This window comes from Caloenas nicobarica, chromosome 13 (genome assembly GCF_036013445.1).
Source record: "Caloenas nicobarica isolate bCalNic1 chromosome 13, bCalNic1.hap1, whole genome shotgun sequence".
Classification (NCBI taxonomy): Eukaryota; Metazoa; Chordata; class Aves; order Columbiformes; family Columbidae; genus Caloenas; species Caloenas nicobarica.
Genome location: NC_088257.1, coordinates 6,107,864 through 6,121,894, shown reverse-complemented (window position 1 = coordinate 6,121,894; position 14,031 = coordinate 6,107,864). Strand labels below are relative to the sequence as shown.

Sequence of the window (14,031 nt, the reverse complement as noted above, 5' to 3'; positions counted from 1 at the left end):
CTAACTGAGAGCAACTAACCTCCATTAAGTTATACGCAGTCAGCAAATGACTGTAATTGTAAGGGCCAGTAGACAGAGCTGAAACTCCAGAGGACTTTCATGTCAGAGCTAATAATTATGCAGCAGCCTTGGCCAAATATTTCTCTTCCGAGCTAAGTATTTAATATTGTCGCTGTAGAATATTAATGGAATTGCCTGCTATGTGTGAAGCTGTTGACTAAGCTAATTGTATAGTGAACTGCGGTGGCTCAAATTAGCCACAGGGAATGGAGAGATCAAGAACACTGCAGCAGCCAGCAGTGCCAGCGGAGCTGCTTAAATGCTGCTGCCTTTGGGGCGGTAACGTCAGATCTGGGGACAGAATGAAGGGCAAGACAGTGTCGGGCTTAGAGAACTCAAAGTCATTTGTCTTGCACGCTGAAGGATACTTCTTTAAGTATCGATTAGATATCTCTGGGAAGCACATATGAATATATTTCTTAAACCTAATGAAGTAGATTGGCTGGTTTGGAAAACATTCCCTTTGGTTTCACTCGGACAAAACTATTACATCCATGCTATAAATAAAGGATAAAAGAAAGTTGTGGCAGAGCGTTGGCACAAAGTGAAATCTTCCCAGATGGGGAAAGAAACGTCTGGGCCTAATCTCGACATGAGCCAAGGCTCAAGGTAGTTGTCTTCAACTAGCAGTGTGTTCCAGTGACTTTCTGAGGGCTTTTTTAGAGCTAATTATGCTTTCACCAGGCAGGGATTTCTACCGAAGTTGTAAGGCTGCAAAAGCAATGAGTGCATGTCAGCAATGAAACTACATGAGAGCAGTGATAACCATGGGGGAAAAGTAGCAGTTTCTTCTGGTTTCTGGCACTTGAACAGGCTCCTGAGTTCCCTGGAGTGTTTTGTGTAACAGATGACCTGTGCTACAGAGATGGGTTCCCTTTTACAGCAATATTACACAACCTACACCCAGGTCTTTTATGGCAGTCCAGTTTAACTATTGAGGTTACTATTGCTGTAGTAACATATATCAATTTAAAATGTGTCGTGTGCTGTTCTCTGGGTGCTTGGATAGGTTTTTTTCTGTTCTGTTCTCTAAAGAAGGCAAAATTGAACTGTTTAGCCATTGGACTTGATAACACTGGTGGTAAATCAAGACTTGCTGCATGGCTCGAAGTGGGGAGTTACAGGATTTGAGACTAAGGCTAGGAGGGGAGGGTGTTACAGAGAGAGCGTACTTGAAAGTAAAAGATCTGGTTTAAGCTTTTTCATGACCTGAAAGTCTTTCTTTTTGTTTTTTTCTTCTTCATTTTTCTCCACATAACCAAGAGTGAACCTGTATGTCTGCTGTTCCACAGGTATGGATGTGTGGAGGTCGCATGGAGGACATCCCGTGCTCTAGAGTTGGTCATATCTACAGAAAATATGTTCCATACAAGGTTCCAACAGGAGTCAGCCTGGCAAGAGTAAGTGGCAATGACATTCCACATGACAGATGTCTGACTGCAACGTGACCATCTCCTCTCACCCCACAATGGGAGGCAAATGTAGGCTTTGTAGTCAATAAATTGTACTTGTGCAGTGCTCACATCGAGCGGTTTTGCAGTGGTGGATGTGTAGCACAAAGTGAAGAGAGCCCAGGGGAGCTGCAGACTCGTGCAAACAGCTGCTGTGCTCCAGACATCGGCCATTCTAGGTGCTGGGAAGGGGCTTTGTGATCAGACGCTGGGTATGGAATCACCAATAAAAACAAGATATGGCTTTATTTGTCCAACATGTCAGTCATTTTATGGCTGTACTCTCCAAGAGCAGCAGGCTTTGGCATGGTGATTGTGTTTTGGTGATTGAAAGACCTCTCAGCTTCAAGCATCGCAGACCACCGAATGAGCGAGCTGTAATTTTCCACAATGTAATGTTCTGTGCCATCTTATTTCTCAATGTAGTGCAGCCGAAAGAGGAAAGAGCTTTTGTCTTTCATGCACTAGCTTTCTCCAGTTAATTTCCAAATTGAGAAGGGATTGCATTGCCCTCTGGTGGGAGAAAAAAAATCATAAGAGTAGGAAGGCTGCAAAACTGAAAAAAACCAAAACAAAACACAAAAAGGTACCCTGCTGTTCTGCAGTCTTATGGTTTGCACAGTGTTAAGATGTTTCCCAGTTCAGTAGCATCACCCTAGTCATAGATTTGGATTTATTACTCAGCCAAACAATGACCTGTCAGAGCGATGGAGTGCTCTCCTGTCTACGCCGTCGCTTCAGGAAGGAGCTTTATTTCTTGTGATTCGGTATTTGGCTCTCACGCACTCCCACAGTGCTGGAAGGAGATGGTGAACAGGTGTAGGGAAGGCTGTTACTTGGCATCTAAGATAGTGCAGCACCTTGAGATGAACACCTGCTCTCGTTGTGCGCCAACTGCATTTGGGGCAGGGTCAGCACCCTGCTCATTCTTAACATCGTCATTTTTTTGGTAGTAAATGACCCCTGCTGGACTGACCACCTCTGTGCGAGGTGGGCTGTGCTGTTGAGTCACTGCAGCGGTGACTGCACGTGATGCGTTACTGTGCGACACCAAGAAGGTACCTGAAGTTGCCAGAGAACAGTCCAAGGTCCGATGGTCTCTGGGGTGCGTTGTGACAGGCAGTGGGGCGGGTATCTCCAGAGCGGGCTGTTCTTTGCTGTCTCGGAATTGTACAGTGGATTAAGCTTTACAGTGATAGGTGAAATATACTGCTGCCATGAAGGAAACCCTTTGCTTCTATTCTGAAGGGTCATCACCTGAAAGTTCTGTATTGCTGTGGTATCTGAGAGTTTCTTTTGAACAGCTTTTTTTACCCAAGAAAACAGGAGAATAGTGGTAAGAAAGAATATTGTAAACTGAAGCTTTCCAGAAGGGAGTACTGCAGATCCAATTCCTAGATGGGTATAAAAGATGCAATAAGAAGGATTTAAGAAAGCGGCTTTTTGTCAGGGACCTTTCAATGTCCAGTGGTATTTACCAGCATGATTTTCTGACTAGCTTCTTTACAGAAAAAAAAAAAAAAAAGGGAGGGAGGTTGGAACCACACAACAACTTTTGATTAATGTTGTTTTGCTTAGCCACAAGGAACTAGATATAATGGCCAAGTGCCAGGATTCTGTTTTGACCTCAGCTGGAAATATCTTTCTAAAAGTCCCTTGGAACTGGAGAATAATAAAAATAATCTTTGTCCTAAAGCTGGAGAGAAAGAGTGGATGTGAATGAAAATCCTTTCTGAGCAAAAACATGAGAGCTGTTCTGAATGCTGATGTCAGTAGTTTGTGCAGAGTGTTCTGACGTGTTTTTTCTGCCTCATTGTCACATGTGGCTGTTACCCACGCAGAACTTGAAGCGGGTGGCCGAGGTGTGGATGGACGAATACGCAGAGTACATCTACCAGCGCAGACCAGAGTACCGGCATCTTTCTGCAGGGGATGTCGCGGCTCAGAAGGAACTTCGCAACAACCTCAACTGCAAGAGCTTCAAGTGGTTCATGAACGAGGTCGCCTGGGACTTGCCAAAGTTTTACCCACCAGTGGAGCCTCCGGCAGCTGCCTGGGGAGAGGCAAGTTTGTGCTCGAAATCTGCAGTGGGCAAACAGGCTGCGGTTTAGTTTATTGAAGTTGCCTGAGCCATGTGCTCCAGAACTGATTTGCTGTGAGTAAGGTGGGAAACCAGAGTTTAAAGATCGCGTTTGATATGTTTCAGAACACCTCTACCATTATATTGGCCTGATGAAAGGTGGCCACTCAGCAGACGTTGCGAATTTAGTAGAAGGCAGAACATGCCAGCAGGGAGGACTAGGGAGAGGTGGCAGCTGAGCAGTAGTAGAAATCTTGTCTTTCCAAAGGGCTACACAACTGTGGTGAGCTACTCTGCTCCTTAGCTTTTCCACATGAAAGCCAGGAAAACCATCCCTGGTTTTGGACGTCAGCAGTGTTCTGGGAGAAGAATTGCCCCAGGGGCAAAGCCGTGGATTGTGACACACAACAACATAGTGGGCTCTGCGGTCCTGTAGCTAATGGGTTTTTCTGTGTCCTGGAGGTTGTTGTACAGCTGGCGATTGGGTCCCATTTGGAGTTCCCATGCTCTCTCCTGGCTGTTGTCTGCCAGCTCAGATGCATAGTTTAGTGAGGCATCTTAAAATTGTCTTCAAACGAACAGTGCCAGTACTTGAGGCAGTTTAAGCCTTCTTTTCTGTCACTTGCTAAGAATAGGAGATTCAGCGACTAATTTACTATTTCAGATACGCAATGTAGGAACTGGACTGTGTGTGGATACGAAGCATGGGGCCCTGGGATCCCCGCTGAGGCTGGAAAACTGTGTGAAGGACAGAGGAGAGGCAGCATGGAACAACGTGCAGGTAACTGTCCCCCAGTAAATCATTGGCTCCTGAACAAATCCGCAGAGGGAGAAGTTATAAGCACAGCTGTTTGAGAAGGAAGGCCGCTGCACAACTCTGTCAGGTGAACAGAGGGTGCTGTGCACCCCAAGGCTCGCGTGCTAATTATAATTGATGGGCTTTTAGCAGGATGTGGCTTGTGCTCGTAGCGAGGTCTGGAGCCTGGCAGACTTTGTGCTGAGCTTTTACCTCCGCTTTGAAGTTCTTAGAGCAGCAAAAGAAAGCAGAAGAAAACAATGTGCCAAAATAATAAAAGAAACCAGTAACAAGGCAGCTGTAATATGTAACAAAGTGAATATTAACTTCAAAGGTTGTGCTGAAAGAAGTGATGGAGGAGCATCATGCATATTAATGAACCTGCAGGAGCATTCAATAACAGCTTACTATCATCCCTCTGACAGGAGGCAAATGCATTATAAACACCCAACTATTGCTGGAGAGAGATGAAACCGGCCAGGCTATAAATTCACCTTCTCAACATATAAGGTGCCAGAAACGACAGCTTTATTGTAACAGAAGGGAGGGAAATATTAGTTTGTCTAAACTGTAGCAGCTGAGCTGAGAAAAGATCAAGAAAACAATGCCTCTATTACAGAGCCATGCATAACTCTTCAGGGTAATGGCTTCAGTAGTAGGAGACAGAAGGCTGTTGCATATCAATTTTGATGCATGAAAACTAGAAACAAAACCAATTTACTCAGGTGCAGTCCAAAACTAAGCCTTTGTTGCATCAGGAGGATCTTGAACAATTAGTGTTGGCTTATGTTTAGGAGGAGAATGCGTTTTGAACTTCTGTGTAGTATTGAGCCTAAGCGATTGCAGTAATTTCTCTCACAAGAGAGGTTTAAAAGAGAGACAGGAACAAAGTAGCTGCTTTGTGCGAAAGTTTTTGGCCACGCTACTTCAAATAGTAGCACCCTGCTCATTACTGGTCTTCCTTACTGTCCCATGAGAGATCTCTGGAGAGAGGACCATTCCTCCCCCTGGCTCCAAAAGGAGTCCCCAGAATAGCCCTTCCCTTTGGGACTGAGAGGGACGCGTGCTGGCTGTAGCCCTGCAGAACCACGCTGGCTAGTGCTGGTCACAGAGGACACTTGCAACCTTGCCAGAGAAGCTGTTCTTGTCAAAGCAGAAAGCAAGAGCTTAACCCAAGTGCCTGCCTTTAAACCAGTTTGTGTTTTGCAAGGTTCGGTCCTGTGGTGCTTAAAACATCAGCCAAGCTCTGATCATCAGGCTGACGATGCAGCTGGACCACGCGACTGTCTCAAGCTGTGGCAAAAACCAAACGCCAAGAGGGCAGGGCAAGGAGCAGAGCATGCCTGTGGTGGTAGTTCCTCCAACTTTTCTACAGTAGTCCAACCCGGTGGCTCAGGATTTCCAGGCTCACATCTGGTGGCGTTGTGGTTTAACCCAACCGGCACCTAAGCACCTTGCAGCCGATTGCTCCCTCCCCGTGGGATGGGGGAATCAGAACAGGAAAAGTGAGAAAACTTGTGGGCTGAGATAAAGACAGTTCAACAGGTAAAGCAAAAGCTGTGTGCGCAAGCAAAGCAAAACAAGGGATTCATTCACCACTTCCCAGGGGCAGGCAGGTGTTCAGCCATCCCCAGGACAGCCGGGCTCCTTCACACATAGAGGCTGCTTTGGAGGACAAACACCATCACTCTGAATGTCCCTCCGTTCCTCCTTCTTCCCCCAAAATATATACTGAGCATGACATGATGTGATACGGAGTATCCCTTTGGCCAGTTTGGGTCTGCTGTCCCGGCTGTGGCTGCTCACAGCTTTTTGTGCACTCCTGGCCTTCCCAATGGCAGGGCCGTGTGAGGAGCTGCAAAGTCCTTCACTACTACTTAGCAATAACTAAAACATCAGTGTGTTATCAACATTATTTTCATTCTAGATCCAAAACACAGCACTCTACCAGCTACTAGGAAGAAAATTAACTCTAACCCAGCCAAAACTGGGACAGGCAGCTTTCATCAAGGCCACAGCGTTGTCAGGCATAGGTTGTGCCTGGTTACTGGAGCTAAAATCCTTTCTGTTCTTTTTTGTAGTATCCTTCCCTTCACCTGAAAGTGCTGAGGAATCACTGCAGGGTCAGTAGGAGGGAGCTCCAGGAAGCATTTCCCCCATGTTTGTCCTCCTGACACTCTTGTGAGTGGAGTGGGGAGCTGTGGGCTCCTGTCCCAGAGGTGTAGGACAGACTCTTCCCAAGGCAGCTGCAGGCAGACCTGCGTGGTTACTGCTGGCGTTAACTCGGAGCTCCTGTAGCACTCTGCCTTTTTTGCTACCTGTGGAGTGCTGTAATTGGTCAGCTGCTCACTTAATCCGTGATGTGTGTCTGCATTGCAGAGACATTCACAGCTGCTATCAGTACCTGAGATAACCAGCACAGCTGTTTGCAGCAGCACACTCTCATTCAGTGGTGTGGCAGTCCATGGAGTGGCTGGTACAGGCTCCCCTGGTCAGCAGTCACTGTCCCCAGAGGTTTTTCTCTAGAAGATATCATTTCCCTGAAGCCATCCCCACCCTGTGGGCTAAGAAGGGAAGGTTGTTGTGCTGGTGGAAGCAGCATGCGCAGTGCCAGCCATCCTGAGGGTCCTGTTTGTCCCGGCAGGTGTTCACGTTCAGCTGGAGAGAAGACATCCGTCCTGGGGACCCTCAGCATACCAAGAAGTTTTGCTTTGATGCCATTTCCCACAGCAGTCCTGTGACCCTCTATGACTGTCACGGAATGAAGGGGAACCAGCTCTGGAGATACCGAAAAGTGAGTCTGCGTGTGTGCGCACGCATGTGCGTATGCTTGTTCAAGGTGCCAGATTGCCTGTAGGCATTCAAGTTTCCTTAAGATGTCACCACTCACGTTTTATTCCTCTGTTCATGTAGGGGTGCTAAGAGAATCCGCAGGCAGCCTGTTGTCATTGTGCTGTTAATTACTCTCGATTAGAAAGAGGTGACTCCCCTCTTCCACTGGTTAGAAATGGTGATGACTGCTTCTCCAGGGCTTGCTAAGCAGAAGGACACTGTCCTTGCGGCTCTGTTTGCAGCTGGCACTGAGGTGATGCAACACACTTGCAAAACCTGTTTGCAGAAAGGTGCGGTGCATCTATTGGTTTGTTCTAAGCACTAGAAGTTACGCCAAAAGTAGATAAGGATTTATTCATCCTCCTCCTAAGCAATCCTTCTGTGGGCAACGGAAAGTAAATTCTTGACTAAATGTCCTGTCCAAGTGCCTGCAATCTGCATGCAGGTGCTGTGGAGCGACTGCAGTGGGATGAGAGCTTGGTGGCGGGAGAACCTGGCTTTAGATGTAGCTTTCCAGCTTCCCCATGCAGACGGGAAGATCGGGCTGGGTTCTGTTGCAAGGGGTGGGAATGGACCCTGCCACTTGCCAACCAGTGAATTGTGGAACAACTTCTTCACATACATCCCAGTGACAAAACCGCTTGCCTTGTTTTTTAAGACTTCTTTCTGTTGGTTTTAGAACAGCTTTGCTTCTCTGCTTAGCAACCTCACGTCAAATTTCTCTTCTCCAGGACAAGACCCTCTTCCATCCAGTAAGCAGCAGCTGTATGGACTGCAGTGAGAGTGACCGAAAGATCTTTATGAATAGCTGCAATCCTTCATCTCCAACACAGCAGTGGATATTTGAACATACAAACTCAACCGTCTTGGAAAAATTTAACAGAAACCTTGATCTTTAAAAGACTGAGAAAACATATATATTTTACAATTATAGTTTTTACTGGGGAGGGTTACGAAAAAATTTTTTAAGAATACTTTTTTTTAAACAGTTAATGAAGGTAAAAGGGAGAATCTCAGGAGAAGGTTAACTAGCAGGCCAGTCTTTATTGTGAAGATGCTGCATCCTTCTCTTCTGAGGATGGTGGAATTTTAAAGGCTTTGCCAGAGCCACTTCTGTGCTGAGACTGGAACAGAAACTCTGTTTTTAGAGGAGTCTGAATGTGATTCAAACTGCTTTTTGCTGGTTTTGGGTTTTTGTTTTTTGGGGTTTTTTAACTGTTGTGTTTCCCACCTGGGTCTGATGTTAAATGATTTTCTTATCCAGGAGTCTCCAGGACTTTCTGTAGCTGCTATACCACCCACTGAAGTGTTCCCACATAGGTGCTTTATCTTCTAAAGTCCACACAAGTAAAATCTTGAACACGAGATTTAGTCCTTTGATCAAAAAAAAAAAGGCCATCAAAATGTAAAATGAAGTGGATTTTTTTTTTGCCCTAAACCAAAATGTATTTCAAACAGATTGAATATTATTACTTTCCAAATCGTAGCTCTGATAAAGGAACGAGCTCTAGTGGAAGTGCAGCCAAGTGTTGGGAATATCACTGTAGTTGTTAGTGATGAGAAATCTGAGTTTCTGATCCCTTCACTTTACAGTCAGTTTGTTGCTCACTGTTGACTCTTCAAGGTGAAAGGTGAGCAGAGGGTTTTTAACTAAGCATGGCTCTCACAGGTGAAGATTTTTGCTGAGAGCCTTTGGATATCAGGTTCTAAATTGGCCTCTTATTCAGAATCTTTTTAGCACGGACACCTCTAGGGTTTCTCAGAGTTAAATCTACTACATGAAGGCAACTTCCATTTTTTCCTTTAGAGGTTTAAAGGATAACTTAGTTTACAGTTGGTGTGAGCAGATTAATTCAGGATAATTAAGTCAGGGTTGAGATTAGCCATTGGTCTTTACTTATTAGTCCATCAGTCTGTAGTTTGTTGCAGTCACGAGTCCTGTGGTCAGTAGTGTTCTAGGCTTGTGGGAATGTGCTGTTAATCTCTCTTTTTCCCAACATCCACAGCACTGTGCAGTTTACTGTGACTGGAAATCTGTCTGCTTAAGCACAGATGTGGGATTGATGGGCCCATTTCACTGGTGCCCTGTCCCTTGTGCAGTCAGTTTGCAATGCCAAGGTATTACCCTTCTGGTTTGGCTGCAGGATCTGCCAGACACTGAACCAGAATTGTCTCTGGAGAAAAGTACTGCCACTAAAGAATGAATGGAGGACCCTTGGTTTCAAGTCTGAGCGAGTGTTTAAAAAAAAACTCACACTGGTTTAAAATGAAGTTGTTGCAAAAACAGATTTACTAGTTCAACTGACTTAGTCTTAAGCTGAAGGCAGCAGTGGCATTTTTTAGTAAAAGCTGTGAATGACGGTGCAGTTAAACATTTGCAAAGATCTGCGTAAATCAATAAAACTGGTCTTTTTTTGGTAATTGCCCAGTTCTGCAGTTTGTCCAACTGCCCGTGCAGGACTGTTGCAGGAGTGTCTGTCACTAGGATCTCTTTTCATTCCTATGGGAGGCAGAGCCACTTTCCAGTGTTTTGTGTCTGGCTGTTGCTTTCCTTAAGTTATTAACACTCTCATTATCCTAGTAGTGCTGATGGTGGATTGCTTGATGGCCTGACCAGATGCCTTTATGAATGTTTTAATACCTGTGGAACAAGAAGCTGTTTGTCCATGAACAGTGCTAGTTTTTTACAATTGGGACACAATCAGCAAACGACATAAATGGACTGTAGGTTGTTCTGCTTGCAGCTTGCAACTTTGTGCGTCTTAGTTTTCTAATGAGAGGATTAACTTCTGTTTCTAAAATGCATGGCTTGCTTTGTACTTGAGCTCACCTCGTGAAGAGAGCCCTCGCTGCTCGGCTTGCTGGACGCTTGCTTCAGAGAGAACTGCAGTAATGAACAGGTCTTTTACCACTTAGTGATCTTAATTTGGAGAGAATGGACGACTCTTAGCAGTTTGTACCAAAAGATAGGTAATGGTTGAGGCGATTCCTGTTTGACAACCGACCACCAGTACATGGAAGCTGGAGCTTTAGTGTGAGTGGTCTTACTGGGTCCTTCTCAGTATGGTTGATCTGATCTGTTTTCTGAAGGTCTGGGATCTGAGTATGATAAGTGCCCCACAAATTCTGTACACTTCTGACTGGCTCACTGGGCCTTGAGCTATTAATTTATTTGCATCAATTATGCTTTTCAATACCCTAGAGGCTTTGCTGACTAATGAGAAGACTTAATATAGCCAACCATCCACTGATTGAGAAATAGAAGCTGTATTTCATCATCTACATCTTTAATTGAGCCTTTGCTGCGCAATTTGGTTAATTATTCCAATTACTTTTGGTTATTTGTAAGCAAAATTGCTAAAGCATGAATACATAAGCAACTCTTCACATCTGCATGCAAGTCAAGACTGGAGATTAAATACCAGTGATTATCTAATGCAAAATAAATGTTTTCATATTTTTCCCCAAAAAATATTCAAACAACCCCTCTCTTCATGGCTGCATCAATTCTGCTGCTTTTAAGTATCAGAATCCCAGACAACACGGGGATCCCTGGATGTGTGTTACGTGGCAAAATAATACTTTGATTTGCTCGTGAAGCTGTTGTTGATTTATACTGGTGCTAATCTCTAAGGCCTACAAACAGAGTAATAGGTTTGGGGCTCTCACCTGCGCAATGTGTCTCTTTTTCATGCCTGGGAAATTAACTTTATTTTCCACACCACAACAGAAGAACGATGAGCCTTACTGACAGGGGAATACGGCATCGTTAAAATAAAGATGTGCCTTTTAAAATGTAAATGTACAGCAAATGCTTAAACTTGAACCATTTCCTAGTGCCTTGCTGGACAAGAGAGAAGAGGGGAAGGGGTTGGGAGATAAGGATTTGAGAGGAAGCTTGACTTGTGCAGTGTTTGTGTGTGTTTCTTAGAATGTCTGACTTCTAAGTGCAAAATTAGTGTGAACAGCTAATTCAGAAGCTCCTGGGTTTCCTGTGTTAAATCAATAGTATTAATGACTCTGGGAGGGTGTGTCACTCCTGATAGGAAGGTTCAAAGGCTGGCAGGTTCCTCCTGGTCCTCTGTAGCAAGAAAAGCTGGATCAGAGAATGTCTCTGTTTGCTGTTGCATGTTTCACCTCATGGTGAAGGCTCGTGCCTTTCACTGGCATGCAAGATCCTGCGTTTTGTTTTCTAAGTATCCAAATCGGAAATCACAAATAGCCCCAAAGGGATATAAAATCTGCAGCAGGAGTGTCTTGCAGAAAGTCGATGCCTTCCATCACTGGGAAACTTCTAAAGAGTGTGCTCAAATTTCTCATACAGAAGTAGCAAGAAACCGATTTTTCAGCTTAACTTTAGTCCCAGTTTGTTTTACAATAGTCTGTGCACAGGGCTTTGCTTTACTGGAGAGTTCCAGTCAGCAAACTTTCCTCCTCCCTGCTGCACTGAGACATCAATGTACGGAAAATCAAGCAGGCACCACCAGCAACCAGCATTGCAGAACACGGTGCTGCTGTAGGATCATCACAGCAGCCATACCGGCTTGATGTATTGAGGAGAGGAGAGCAGAGATATCTCCTAAAAGTCATATTGTGCAATCATGTAACTGCTAGGTAAAAAGAGAAGCTTTTATTTTACATGGTCTTTCAAGATCTGGGCAGATACTTGAATGGTTTTGACTGGAGAGGACAGCTGCTGGCAGTCAGCCTGTCACACTTTCAGTCAAAAGCGCCCTGGTAAAGTCATGTCTGAAACAGTCTGGCTCTGCTAGGACAAGGGATTCAAGCATACCTTGCATCCCATGTCCACTTCCAGCTGCTGCTCTTCATGTTCCTACTCACCTGCTTGCAACAAAGGAGCCTGGTGGTGCCTCCAGCAGTCCTTATCTGACGAGCGGCAACCTAGGTTTCCATTTCAACAGTCATTTAGCATGAAAAGCTTCTTAAGTAGTTAGGAAACTGTTGCCAAAATGATGAGTAGGTTAATGTCAGAGTCTGGAGGCATAGGATTAAAAGATCTTTCACAGGATACATAGCAAAGGGGGAGCTGGACTTGGAGTCGGGAGCACTGGATGCTGCTCCCAGTCTACCAGTGGCCTATTATTCTATCTTGAGGAAGGCAAGTCTGCGTGCTGCAATTTCACAGCCTGTGTAAGATTTCAAGGGCTTTATTTGCTGACCTCATGAGTGTTAAGTCCGTATTTTTAAAAAAGCTGCAAATCCTTGCCTGGTTTGAGTGGAGAGGAGAGATGCAGTGGGTGGAGAATGGGAAAGCTGAGATCTGAAATTTCCATCAGCATTCAATGCACAGTTCTCAATTCATTTCATGTTCCTTGTTAACCAGTCAGATTGATTTATTCATGTTATAAACTTAAAGCGTAACTGAAACTCACCTCCTTCTTTGATTGTTCCCTTGTAGTGTCACATTCTAACTTGGAGGTCTGTGTATGAAGGTAGGCAATGATAGATTATGGAAATCCTAATAAAAATCATATGTCTGGTTTTTGCCTCTGCCAGCTGAGCATGCTCCTTTATTTGCTGCATTTGAGCTTTCTTGATGCTTCTGTATGACCCAAAAGGCTTCAATGATTCCAGCAGATGTGAGGGATTTGGGAGTTTTATATAAAGCCACTGGATCTATGTGGTCTTAAATCTACTAGTTCAACTTTAGGAAAAAAGTAATCCCAATTAGTAAACGAGCAAATGTGAACTTCAACACCAAACAAGATAAAAACTGATCAGGCTAATAGACTAAAATGTTAGCCCTTATGACAACCATAACAAATAGCTTTAGCCTCTAGGGTGGAGAAGGGAATTGGTTTCAAAATGCATTCTCCAGGATCTTGGTGATAAGGTCCAAGTTTGTCTGTTCCTGTACTGCATGCATTTTATCTGTAAAACTGGATGGTGCCTCTTGAATCAGTGTGTATTTATTTCTGTGTATATTAGGACCAACAGCCTAATATCTGGGGGTGGTAAAGGACTTGTAGCACTTTAATGTAGTAGCTTTCATAAACTGGGAATCATTGATAGAATGCCTAGTGTTTTTAAAGTTGAATGGACTTCCTTTTATAATATATTTAAAATAAATTTTTAATGTGTTTTCTGAAACTGTGTATGCAGAAGTGCCTGTGCCTGTCCCTGCCTGTTTTGCTCCAGTGATTGATTTCCCTTCTCTCCACTTCTTATGAGAATGAGCTTAGTTTGCCTGGTCTGGTGTTTTCCCCGGCACAGGATTCCTGCTGTGTCAGGCACAGCTCTCCTCCAGCCCCTTGGGAAACATCTTTCTCAGCTGCTCGTGAGAGGCATTGGGTATAAATTGCAGGGTTTACCGTGTTCATGCACAAGCAGCTGACAAGCTCATGCCTCAGCGTTATATTGGGCCTGTGTGGCAGGTTCAGGCTGTGGGGGCTGCAGAGAATCCTGGGGGCCACGATGGGAGGAGGTACATAAGGAGAAATGTAGAGAGATGTGGACAAAGCTGGAGGAGGTGTGGACAAAGCTGGAGGAGGTGCAAAGGGGGACATGTTCGTGCAAGGAGGCACTCCGTGCCCAAGGATGCAATCCTGGGGGGCCCGTGGCCATGGTGGATGGCTTGTGCTGAGGTAGGACACCCCTGCAGGGTTGCAGCCATGGACGATCCTTGTCAACAGGGGACACTAAGAAGCACAGAGGAGCAGAGAAAACCCAGTATGGAGAATTGAAGACAGACCCGCTTGACCCTGACCTCCTGCACCATCCGTCACCTTGCTGAATGAATGGAGAGAAACTGTATGAACCGTGGCAAAGGGGAGGTGAGACTCGGAATGACG

General features: G+C 45.0%; 1 protein-coding gene across 1 annotated transcript in view; it reads left to right on the top strand.

Moving 5' to 3' along the window:
• GALNT10 (polypeptide N-acetylgalactosaminyltransferase 10) overlaps positions 1–13,277 on the top strand; it is an 86,255-nt gene extending 72,978 nt beyond the window's left edge. The window contains exons 8-12 of the mRNA XM_065643748.1: positions 1,353–1,460; positions 3,353–3,574; positions 4,256–4,372; positions 7,032–7,181; positions 7,951–13,277. Of these exons, the coding sequence (XP_065499820.1) occupies positions 1,353–1,460; positions 3,353–3,574; positions 4,256–4,372; positions 7,032–7,181; positions 7,951–8,118 (765 nt within the window). The 3' untranslated portion in view covers positions 8,119–13,277. The remainder of the gene's footprint in view (positions 1–1,352; positions 1,461–3,352; positions 3,575–4,255; positions 4,373–7,031; positions 7,182–7,950) is intronic.
• Positions 13,278–14,031: the final 754 nt, after the last annotated feature.